This window comes from Halichoerus grypus, chromosome 11 (assembly GCF_964656455.1).
Source record: "Halichoerus grypus chromosome 11, mHalGry1.hap1.1, whole genome shotgun sequence".
Lineage (NCBI taxonomy): Eukaryota > Metazoa > Chordata > Mammalia > Carnivora > Phocidae > Halichoerus > Halichoerus grypus.
This window is the reverse complement of record NC_135722.1, coordinates 32,123,192-32,135,496: the sequence shown is the minus strand read 5'-3', so window position 1 is coordinate 32,135,496 and position 12,305 is coordinate 32,123,192. Positions and strand designations below refer to the sequence as shown.

Here is a 12,305-nt window from a genome sequence, read left to right as displayed (position 1 = left end):
TTATCTTACCTTAAAAGCTGTGGGAATTGAAGCCAAGCAGTGAGATTAAGGTACATGTCTAAGAACACAATTAATTAAAACCCCAGTCTGTCTGATACAGATATCAGTACCTTAACCAGCATGTCATACTGCATTATACTAACTCAAAAGTATGGTTACCATGTAATCAGTCAGCAATCACTTGCAGATTAATGACCTGACCTAATTTCACATCTGTCTGACAGAGGACCGTGATAAATTCACCACGATAACATGACTTAGTGGCTCCTAGCACCTGTGAATCAGTCTTCCTCTCATACACCCTGACGTTCTTCAACACCATGGCTCAGGCCTCTATTCCTGCACATATTCGATAGCATTGTAACTAAACATCTACATGCCTACCACTCCAGATATACACCAAAATCCCTGAAAGTCTTCTGTGTCCTCTTATTTTTATTTCTCAAGTTTAACACAGTACCTAGCATACATTAAGTGTTCAATAAGTGCTTGTTAGCTTGAAAAGAACAAATACTGGAAAAAATATGCATCTCACAAACAGGCAGTTACTACCATAATTTTATTTGAAAAATACCCTAAAATGTGTTTTCATGCAAATAGGCAGACTTCTGTTGCTATTTGAAAATGTGCTAAAATCTTTGCAAAGGATTCTTTCTCAACATGAGCCACAACATGCACATTGTTGAGACATTCTTCAGAAAGCCCAGCTTTTCTGAAAGTACCTGAGCTTTGTGGTTTGTAATGCGTTAAATAAGTTGTTTTCAAAACTGTTAAAAGATAAGGTACCGAATGGATGATCAGCATCCCAGCTACTCTGAGCAAAACTAGTTTTATTCTGTCTTCTGGGAATAATAAACATGAAAATTGTTTCTAAATCTATATTGTAATTGAAAAGCATTTCACTATTCCCAGATAATTTAAGAGATGAGTCTTGATTTCATGTTCAAACAACCATTATTACATCAAACAATTAAAGAAGTTGTTTTTTTGGTGTCTAGATACAATGATATATGTAATGAATTTCCTGCCAGTTCTGCTTTTTAAGGTTTGAACATGGTTAATCAATATCTTGGTTAATGGTTGCCATATATGTATTAAAATAAAATATAATACTTGTAACCTTAAAATTATACAGAATCTATACAATTTTTTTTAAGATTTATTTATTTATTTATTTATTAGAGGGAGGAAGAGAAGGAGCACAGGGGGCAGGGACAGAAGGAGAGGAAGAGAGAGAAAATCTCAAACAAACGCCCTGCTGAGCGTGGAGCCCAATGCGGGGCTTGATCTCAAGACCCTGAGATCATGACCTGAGCTGAAATGAAGAGTCAGAGGCTTAACCGACTAAGCCACCCAGGCACCCCTATACAACATGTTTTAAACATAATTCAGAGAGATTTCCAAATTTCTCCATGCTTCTCTATTACCATTTTGATAACTATTTTTCATTTTGCCCAGTAAAATTCATCATTAATACTTTAGAATTCATAGAATAATTAGATAATAAATTAGAATTCTAGTTAATATAGTTTGATTGTGGACACATTTACTCAAACAAAAGCTGTGAAAAATGCCCAAGGTCACTTATTGTAAAAACCAAAAAATGTTGATTTTATTTGATAGGAAGGCAGTTGTTTCTCTGGGAGAGTTGAACATTTGTTTTTGCTTAGACTTAGAACAATTGGAATGGGAACTGACAGGGTTCCACTTTCAGTCCACTCTGCTCTTAAAATATGAAAAGCGCATAAAATCAATTAAAAACGATCTTATTTTCTTATATTTTTCCTACCAACCAATCATTTACTTCTAGGTCTTCTCACTGAAGGACTTTTACCTTCACCTGGGATTAAATATATTATTAGTACCATAAGACTCAGATGACCCTTAATAATGGACTGGAGTGGGTGGTATACTTTAAGCAAAGGAAAACACAGAAGAAAATTTGTATATGATTTTGTTTTAGCCCAATCCTTGTTTAAATTAGTAGGGAGATGTCTGGAGGCCATGGGTCATAGGTATAAAACAAAGGACACACCATGGCTATCGCAGTTCTGCTATAATTTTGTGATTATTTATCTTAACCTGTTATAATTTTATTTGTTTTAAATATTGGAGAGGAGAGGATGAGAAATGAAAACACAATTTCTTCTTGGCCTTATATCCTTGAGGTCAGCCTTACCTAGATACACAGGATTATGGATATTGCCTTCCTTCCTTTCTTCCTCCCACAAATATTTATTGATGCCTACTATGTATCTGATTCTGGGTTAGATGTCTGGAATACTCGGAGACAAAACAATAAAAAGCCCTTACCTTGGTACAGTCTTTGTTCTAGTAGGATAAGGCAGACAGTAAACAAAAGAATAATTTTTTTTAGTATTATATAACATGGTAGAAGTTAGTAAGTGCTAAGGAAAATAGACTGGGAAAAGTGGGCTAGGACTGGAGGGTCTCCAGGAGAGGAGTTACATGATGTCATTTATAATGTGGAGGATCACTCAGGTGTCTCAGCTGTCAGGCCAGGTAAGTCTTGCAAGGCAGGACTTTGGTGGAAAATTGGCCAGTCTATAAAAAAATAGCTTGGATGGATGGTCACAGCAAGGTGAAGGGCCTTAAAGCAATCTTGATGAGCAATTGATTAGTCTTGGTAAATAAGCTGTTTTAGTTGGCTCACAGTTTTATATCCTGTGAACAAGTATTTCTTAGAGCAAGCAGCTCAGGAATTATTGTGTGATTTAGTGTTGCTGAACATAGGTTTAGAAAATATTATCTATTCTGAGTATTATTTAATATTGGAAGCAATGTTGGCTTTAGTACTTATGTTAAGCCTTCGTGCCTTTATTTTTGAAATGGGAGTTGTAAGTATTAAATAAGATGAAACATGTAAGGCACTTATGTCTGAGCCTGATGCTGAATAAATACTCAACATATGCTAGCTGATATTATTTTTATAGGGTCTTATTGAATAAAACATACACATTTGATGCCAATATCACAGAACCAGTTTCTGGTATCAGACTGTCTAATTTCAAATTCTGGAGCATTACTTGCTAGCTTGTCTCCTATTATAGATTGCAAACTTTCTTTAATCATCTTTCCGTATCTCATAACTGGAATGTAAAACAACGCAATTTTTTTTTGCTATTGGATTGCCAGTATCCATACCAAAGTGACTGAAACCAAAATGTATGTGCTTATCTAACCTACACTATTAACAACCATTGCTCTATTTGCAGAATGACATGAATTACATAGCATCCAGTGGACTTCTATTCAAAGATGGCAAAAAACGGATTGATTACATCCTGGTTTACAGGAAGTCAAATATACAATATGACAAAAGAAACACATTTGAAAAGAACCTCAGAGCAGAAGGCCTGATGTTGGAAAAGGAGGTAGGTGCTTTAATAACACTAGTTATGTGATGTAATGGGCTAGAAGGGATATAATCTCTTATGTTTTAGCATGGGAAGTGTATATAGCACACGTCTCTATAAAATGTATAGTTATTTTCTCCCAAATGTAAAAGAAATACGTACGTACAGTCCCACTTAAATGTGTATTCATTTTTTACTTATACATTTCCGTAAATTTAAATATTTTTCAAAGGGCATAACTATTTTTACAATTTCACAAATTGAAGAAGAAATGATTATACCTATATAAAGTACAAAACCTACGAAAAGAAAAATGCTGAAAGAAAAGAATGCCAAGTCATTAATGTCGGGTTTCAATATTGGAACTATAAATGAGTTCCTTCTCAATCCTTTTTTTTCCTAAAGCTTTTATTTTTTTTTCAGACCTTATTTTTTAGGGCTGTTTTAGGATCATGGCAAAACTGAGAGGAAGATAGAGAGATTTCCCATATAGCTCCTGCCCCCACATATTATCTCCCATTATCAACATCTCTGTACCAGAATGGTACCTTTGTTACAATTAATGAACCTACACGGACTCATTATTATCATCCAGAGTCCAGTAGTGTTCACTCTTGATGTTGTACATGATATGGGTTTGGGCAAATGTACAATAACACGAATAACATGTATCTACCCTATGGTATCATGCAAGTATTTTCACTGCCCTAAAAATCCTATGTGTTCTGCCTGTGCATCTCTCCGCCACCCTCAACTCCTGGCACCCACTGATCTTCTTACTGTCTCCATAGTTTTACCTTTTCCAGAATGTCGTATAGTGGAATCGTACAATTTGTAGCCTTTTCAGGCTTGACGTCTTTCACTGAGTTATATGCACTTAAGGTTGCTCCATGTCTTTTCATGGCTTTATAGATAATTTCATTTTAGTGCTGAATACTATTTCATTATCTAGATGTACCACAGTTTGTTTATTCACTTACCTACTGAAGGACATCTTTGTGGCTTCCAGGTTTTGATAGTTATGAATAAGGCTGCTTTAAACATCCTTGTGCAGGTTTTTGTGTGGACATAAGTTTTTGACTTCTTTGGGTAAATACCAAGGAGTGAATTGCTGGATCATGTGGTAAGAGTATGTTCATTTTTGTAAGAAACCTTCAAACTGTCTTCCCAAGTGGCTTACCATTTTGAAATCCCACCAGCAATGAATGAGAGTTCCCGTTGCTCCAATTCCTCACCAGCACTTGCTGTTGCCAGTATTCTGGATATTGGCCATTCTAGTAGGTGGATGGAGGTAGCTCATTTTTTAATTTGCGTTTTCCTGACACATGATGTACAGCATCTTTTCATGTGCTTATTTGCCATCTATATATTTTGTTTGGTGGGGTTTCTGTTAAGGCCCTTGAGTTGTTTGTTTTCTTATTGTTGAGTTTTAAGAATTCTTTATATATTTGGGAATAACAGTTCTTTATCAGATGTGTTTTTTGCAAATATTTCCTTTCAGTCTGTTGCTTGTTTTCTCATTTCTTTTGACACTGTCTCTCACAGATCAGAAGTTTTTAATTTTAAGCAAGTCCAGCTTATCAATTTTTTTCACGGACTGTACTCTTGGTGTTATATTTTTTTTTTTTTAATATTTTATTTATTTGACAGAGAGAGACACAGCGAGAGAGGGAACACAAGCAGGGGGAGTGGGAGAGGGAGAAGCAGGCTTTCCGCGGAGCAGGGAGCCCGATGTGGGGCTCGATCCCAGGACCCTGGGATCATGACCTGAGCCGAAGGCAGACGCTTAACGACTGAGCCACCCAGGCGCCCCTTGGTGTTATATTTTTAAAAGCACCCTCAAGTCATATAAATTGTCTCTTATTTTGTCTTTTGAGAGTTGTATAGTTTTGTGTTTTACATTTAGATCTTGATCTATTTTTAGCTAATTATCATGAAGGGTGTAAGGTCTGTGTCTAGCTTTATTTATTTAGTTAGTTTTTACATGTGGTTGTCCAGTTGTTCCAGCATCATGTGTTTAAAAAACTGTTTTTGCTCCATTGTTTGACCTTTGATCCTTTGCAAAAGATCAGTTGACTTTCATAAGTCAAGTTGATATTTATGTGGGTCTATTTCCAGGCTCACTATTCTGTTCCATTTATCTACTTGTCTATTTATTCACTAATACCACTACTGCAGCTTTATAGTAAGTCTTGAAGTCGGGTAATGCCAATCCTCCAAATTTGTTCTTCTCCTTCAAAATCGTATTGGCTATTTTGTGTCTTTTTCTTCTCCATAATCTTTGTCAGTATCCACAAAATAACTTGTTGAAATTTTGATTGGCATTGCATAAATCTATAGATCAAGTTGAGAAGAACTGACATCTTGACAATATTGAGTCTTCCTATCCATGAACATGAAATCTCTCTCCATTTATTTGGTTCTTCTTTGATCTCATTAAGTAGAATTTTGTAGTTGTCCTCATATAGATCTTGTACATGTTTTCTTAGACTTATACCTAAGTAATTAGATCTTTGTGGTGCTAATGTAAATTGTACTGTGTTCTTAATTTCAAATTCCACTGTTCATTGCTGAAAGAAAGCAATTAACTTTTGTATATTAACCTTTCATCTTAAAAAATCCTGTTGTAATTGTTTATTAGTTACAGGATTTGTTTTTGTTGTTATTGTTGATTTGTTTGAAATTTTTACATTCTATGTCATCTGACTATGTAATCTGAGAACAAAAGAGTTTTCTTTATTCCTCCCCAATCTGTGTACCATTTTTGTTCTTTTTATACCACACTGTATTTGCCAGTGCTTCCAGTATAATGTTGAAAAGGAGCGGTTCCTGATCTTAGTAAGGAAGCTTCTAGTTTCTTACCATTAAGTATGTTAGCTGTAGGTGTTTTGTAACTATTCTGTATTAAGTTGAGGAAGTTCAACTCTACTGCTAGTTTACTTAGAGTTTTTAATCATGAATGGGTGTTGGATTTTGTCAAGTGCTTTTTATGCATCTATTAATATGATCATATGATTTTTCCTTTTCAGCCTGTTGATATGATGGATCACATCAGTTGATTTTCAAATGTTGAAACAGCCTTGCATACTTAACACAGATCCCAATTGGTTGTGGTATATAATTCTTTTTATACATTGTTAAATTCTATTTCCTAATATTTTGTTAAAAATTTTAGCATGTTTGTTCATGACAGATACTGGTCTGTAGTTTTTGTTTTTGTTTTTGTTTTTCTTGGAGTGCCTTTGTATGATTTTGGTAATAGCGTAGTGGTGGCCTCATAGGATGAGTTAAGAAGTTTCCCCTCCACTTCTATGCTCTGAAAGACATTATAGAAAAGTGCACAATTTCTTTCTTAAATGTTTGGTAGAAACCATTGGTGTACCTATCTGGGAGTGGTGCTTTTTTTTTGGAAAGTTTTTAATTAATGATTCAGTTTCTTTAATAGATATAGGCCCATTCAGATTGTGTACTTTTTGTATGTGAGTTTTGGCAGATTGTGTCTTTAAAGAAACTGGCCCATTTCATCTAAGTTATCATATGTTAGCATAGAATTAACCATAGTATTCCTTTATTAACCTTTTAATTTCCATGGGATCTATAGTCAAGTCCCCTCTTTCATTTCTGATACTGGTAATTTGTGTCTTCTCTCTGTTTTTCTTAGTAGGCTGTCTAGAGTCTTATTGATTTATTGATCTATTCAGAGAACAGAAAGTTTCATCAATTTTTCTGTTGTCTTTTTCTATTTTCAATTTTACTGGTTTATGCACTAAATCTTTTTTTATTGAAGTATTGTTGACATAATGTTATAGTATGTTCTAATTCTTGTTCTTCTACTTATTTTGAATTTAATTTGCTCTTTTTTTTCTAGTTTCTTAAGGTAGAAACTGAGATTATTGACTTTAAATCTTTCTTCTTTTTTTAATACATGCAGTCAATGCTATAAATTTACCCCTAAGCACAGCTTTCACTGTATTTAAAGTTTAAATAGTTTAAATTTTTATAAGTTGTGTCTTCACTTTCACATAGTACAAAAATATTTTTTTTCTCTGGAGATTTCATCTTTGCCCTATGTGTCATTTGGAAGTGTGTTATTAATCTACACATATTTTGAGATTTTCCAGTTATCTTTCTGTAATTGACTTCTAGTTTAATTGCACTGTGGTCTGAGAGCAGTCATTGTAATATGATTTCTATTCCTTTAAATTTGTTAAGATGTGTTTTATGGCCCAGAATATAATCTATCTTCTTGAATCATCCATGTGAATTTTAGAAAAATGTGTATTCTGCTGTAAATGAAGTAATTTATAGATGTCAATTATATCTACTTGATCAATGGTGTTGTTGAGTTCAACTATTTCCTTACCGGTTTTCTGTCTGTTGGGTCTGTCTATTTCTGATAGAGGAGTGTTGAAGTCTCCATCTGTGATAGTGGATTCATTTGTTTCTTCTTGCAGTTCTATCAGTTTTTGCCTCACACAGTTTGACATTCTTATTAGGTGCATACACATTAAAGATTATTATGTCTTCTTGGAGAATTGGCTCCTTTATCATTATGTGGTGCCCTTCTTTATCCCTGACAACTTTTTTTCCTTGAATGCTTTTTTAAAAGTGCTCTTTTAAAGAATGTTATTCTTTCTAGTGAAACAATAAAACTATCAATGCTCATTAGAAAAATAGAGAGGAGATAAATAGAAAGGAGATAAAAGCATATCTTTCATACACCTTTTATCAAAACAAAAACAAAAACAAAAACCTCTTGCTGTTTCAGTTAAACCTCTAAGGTCTTAAAAAACACACATTAGGCCCCCAGCATCGCCGCCATGGACCTAGGACCCGTGAATATCTGTGAGGAAATGACTATTCTGCATGGGGTCTTTTTGCTCGCGGAACAGCTGTTCCACCCCAAAGCACTGACGGAATTGAAAAAGTCTGACTGGGAACGCGTTGGGCAGCCCATTGTGGAGGCCCTAAGGGAGATCTCTGCCACAGCATGCTGCCAGCCCTTTGCCTGGAAGAAGAAAGCTCTGATCATCATCTGGGCCAAGATTCTTCAGCCCTACTCCGTAACCCCTTCAGATGCTGACACCCGGTGGCAGGAAAATGTGTTCTTCTCAGTAGGCAACATGATCCCTACCATCAATCACACGGTCCTTTTTGAGCTGCTCAAGTCGCTGGAAGCTTCTGGACTCTTTATCCAGCTCCTGATGGCCCTGCCCACCACTATCTGCCATGCAGAACTAGAGAGCTTTTTGGAGCACATGTCTGTTGACACGTCTTCAAAGGATGTGGCCTTTTTCCTCAGTGTCTGTTGGGAAATGATGAAGCACAAAGGCAATCAGCAGGACCCCCTGCTCTCCCAGTTTAGAACAATGGCCCATAAGTATTTGTTCTCTTCAGAGGAGTTCTCCCACCCTCCAAAGAGGTTTAAGTCAGACCCAGATGTATGTCCCACTCTGCCCCTGTTGGCCATGCTGCTCACTGGGCTGAAGCAAATCCAAAATAGAATCCTGTGCCCAGGAATGAAGTGCGGTGCATTAGCCAACTTGGCAGACATGCTGATGGTGTTTGCCCTGATGGAGGACGACCCCCAGGAAGTATCTGCAATCATGTATCTGGACAAACTGGCCACGGTGATCTCTGTGTGGAATTCGGACACCCAGAACCCATATCACCAACGGGCACTGGCAGAGAAGGTAAAGGAGGCCGAGCGGGACATCAGCCTGACCTCCCTGGCCAAGCTTCCAAGCGAGACGATCTTCATCAGGTTTGAGTTCCTGTGCAGCCTGCTGCGGGAGTGGGGGGAGGGGCTGCAGGCCATGCTCACCGGCAGCCAGGGGACAAGCTATGACAGCTACCGGCTATGTGACAGCCTGACGTCCTTCAGCCAGAACTTGAAGCTCTACCTGGATTCTACCAGCTTGTCCAAGGAGGAGAGGCAGGTGGTCTCGGAGCTGGCAGAGTATGTTGGGGACTTCCTGAGGAAAACCACCAAGGTGCTGAAGAACAAGGGCTTTGAGAAGGACATCACCGCCTCAATTGCCATGGCCATTATTGAGCAGCAGTTGGACCGGCACATGGAAATGTGCTACATTTTTGCTTCTGAGAAGTGGGCCTTCTCAGACGAGTGGCTTGCCTGCCTGGTTAATAACTGGGCCCTCTTCCGAGAGCCAGACTTGGTGTTAAAGCTGCTGGAAACAGTGATGGAAGTTACCATGACAGACAGAGCCATCCCTGAATCTCAGATCAGACAAGTGATCAGCTTGATTCTAGACTGCTATGCAGACCTCTCGCTGCCAGATAAAAATAAAGTCCTCTCAGGCACCCTGCTCTCCTGGGGGCAGAAGGGTCTCTCTGATAAGTTGATGGCTTACTTGAACTGGTTTCAGGAGGACCTCAATACAACTTTTAACCAGCTCGCACAGAGTGCCTCTGAACAGGGCTTAGCTAAAGCTGTAGTTTCTGTGGCCCACCTGGTAATATTGCACCCGGAGATCACTGTGAAGAAAATGTGCAGCATGGCTGTGGTCAGTCTTGGCACTCACAAGTTCCTGGCTCAGATTCTCACTGCCTTCCCCGCCCTTAGGTTCATGGAAGAGCAGGGTCCAGATCCATCCACTACTTTTGTGGTGTCATGCCTCAAAGAAACCGTCTGGACAAAGTTCTCTACACCCAAGGAAGAAAAGCAATTTTTGGAGCTCCTGGGCTGCCTAATGAATCCTGTGAAGTCCCAAGGTATCCCGGTTGCTGTTCTTCTTGGGCCAGATGAGGTGCTAAAGGAGTTCGTCCTGCCTTTCTTGATGCTAGATGTCAAAGAGGTGGACCTCGGTTTGAAGATCTTCATCCAGACTCTTGAAGCAAATGCGTGTTTGCAATGAAGTGCGGTGCATTAGCCAACTTGGCAGACATGCTGATGGTGTTTGCCCTGATGGAGGACGACCCCCAGGCTCCAGACCTGCTCTCCGTTCCCCCTCATCTTCAGCTTGTGCCAGCTCCTGGATTGCTTCAGCAAATACTGGCAGCTCCCCAAGGAGAAACGGTGCCTCTCTTTGGATGGGAAGGATCTGGTGATCCATATCCTGGAGATCCTCTGTGAGATTATATTGGCTAATGCTGAGACCTTGTCCCCAGACACCTGGATCAAGTCCCTGTCTTGGCTCCACCGGAAGCTGGAGCAGCTTGACTGGACGGTGCACCTGAGAATGAAGAACCTCTTTGAGGGCCACTTCAAGTGTGAGGTGCCAGCCATGCTTTCTGAGATCTGTAAGCTTTCTGAGGATGAGTGGACCTCCCAAGCCCACCCTGGGTACGGTCCAGGCACAAGGCTTCTTGCCTGGATGGAGTGCTGCTGCATGTCCAGGAGCATCTCTGAGCAGATGCTGGCCCTCTTGGTGGTAGATGTGGGCAACCCTAAGGAGGTCAGATTGTTCAGCAAGGGCTTTCTGGTGGCCCTGGTACAAGTCATGCCTTGGTGCAGCCCCCAAGAGTGGCAGTACCTTTACCAGTTGACCAGGAGACTGTTGGAGAAACAACTCCTGCACATCCCGTATAACCTGGAATATATTCAGTTTGTTCCTCTGCTCAATCTGAAGCCCTTTGCCCAGGAGCTCCAGCTCTCCGTACTCTTCCTGAGAGCTTTCCAGTTTCTCTGCAGCCAGAGTTGTTGTAATTGGCTTTCTATGGAAGGCTGGAGCCATGTAGTCAGACTTCTCTGTAACAGTCTGACCGGTCTCCTGGATTCCGTTAGGTTGATACAGTCAGTTGGCCCTTGGGCTCAAGAACAGGACCTGACCCAGGAGACCCTGTTTTTTTTACACCCAGGTATTCTGTCATGTTCTGCACATTATGGCCATGCTCTACCAAGAATACCCAGGTATTCTGTCATATTCTGCACATTATGGCCATGCTCTACCAAGAATACCCAGGTATTCTGTCATATTCTGCACATTATGGCCATGCTCCACCACTCTATGTTTTGGCCTTGGAAATCCTCACCTGCTACGAAACCCTGAGCAAGGCCAACCCTTCTGGTGGCTCCTTGCTCCAGAAGGTAAATGAGCAGTGCTTCTTGAAGTCCATCACTGAGAACATTAGCCCTGAGGAACGGCGCCAAACCCTGCTGCAGAAGATCAGCAACTTCTGATCTTTGTACTTCAGAGAACGGCTGGGCCCCGACTTAGTGGGATCTATAGGGGCTTGAGCTGAGAAACACAAGCTTTTCAGTTATGTGAAATTGTACACAAGCTAAAAAAGTATATGGCAATAACTGTAAAGAAAATAGTTTCTTAGGTGTTTGTAACATATAAATTATAAAATTCTCGTTTGAGTTTCAAAAAATAAAAACACACACATTAAACATGTATTTATCACATTATAGAAAGTAAAAAATCTAATGTGAAAAATTTAAAGTATAAAAATGTACAAAATAAGAAGTCAAAATTTACATCTACTGTCTCCCAAATCATGTCCTTTTCTTTATTAATAGCCCTGTTAATACCTTGATTTTATTCTGCTAGGTGTCCCTCAAGATATTTTCTAGTATATATAAATATGTACACATTTTTTAGAAAAAAGCAGTCATTTTATACATACTATTCTACTACTCAAATCTGTCATTTAATAATACATTATGAATATCTTAAATTGTCATTATATTTTGATCCAACTCATCTTTTTTATGAGGTGTATAGTATTACAACTTGGGGATTTAATTAGCCATTCCCTTATTCAGAGAAAAATTTTAAATTAAGTATTTGAGGGGCCCCTAAATTACTACAAGTGTGATTCAGCTATTTTTCTAAAAAATGAGAGAGACAAGGTGAAAAAATGTTGATGATTTCTTTGATTAAATATCTAGATAATTTGCTAGTAAATGTTATCAGTGGAATAAAGTGCTCACGGGTACTTACATATGATATTGGAGCCCCACCC

General features: G+C 38.7%; 2 protein-coding genes across 2 annotated transcripts in view; both read left to right on the top strand.

Moving 5' to 3' along the window:
• Positions 1–12,305, top strand: part of ANO3 (anoctamin 3) — a 272,413-nt gene that overhangs the window by 133,334 nt on the left and 126,774 nt on the right. Inside the window, exon 5 of the mRNA XM_078058286.1 lies at positions 3,237–3,395. Within this exon, the coding sequence (XP_077914412.1) occupies positions 3,237–3,395 (159 nt within the window). The remainder of the gene's footprint in view (positions 1–3,236; positions 3,396–12,305) is intronic.
• LOC118542344 (gem-associated protein 4-like) lies at positions 8,116–11,517 on the top strand. Its single transcript, XM_078059164.1, is given in 3 exon segments — positions 8,116–10,275; positions 10,321–11,186; positions 11,240–11,517. Coding segments are annotated over 3 exon segments (3,222 nt in total). The 5' UTR covers positions 8,116–8,197.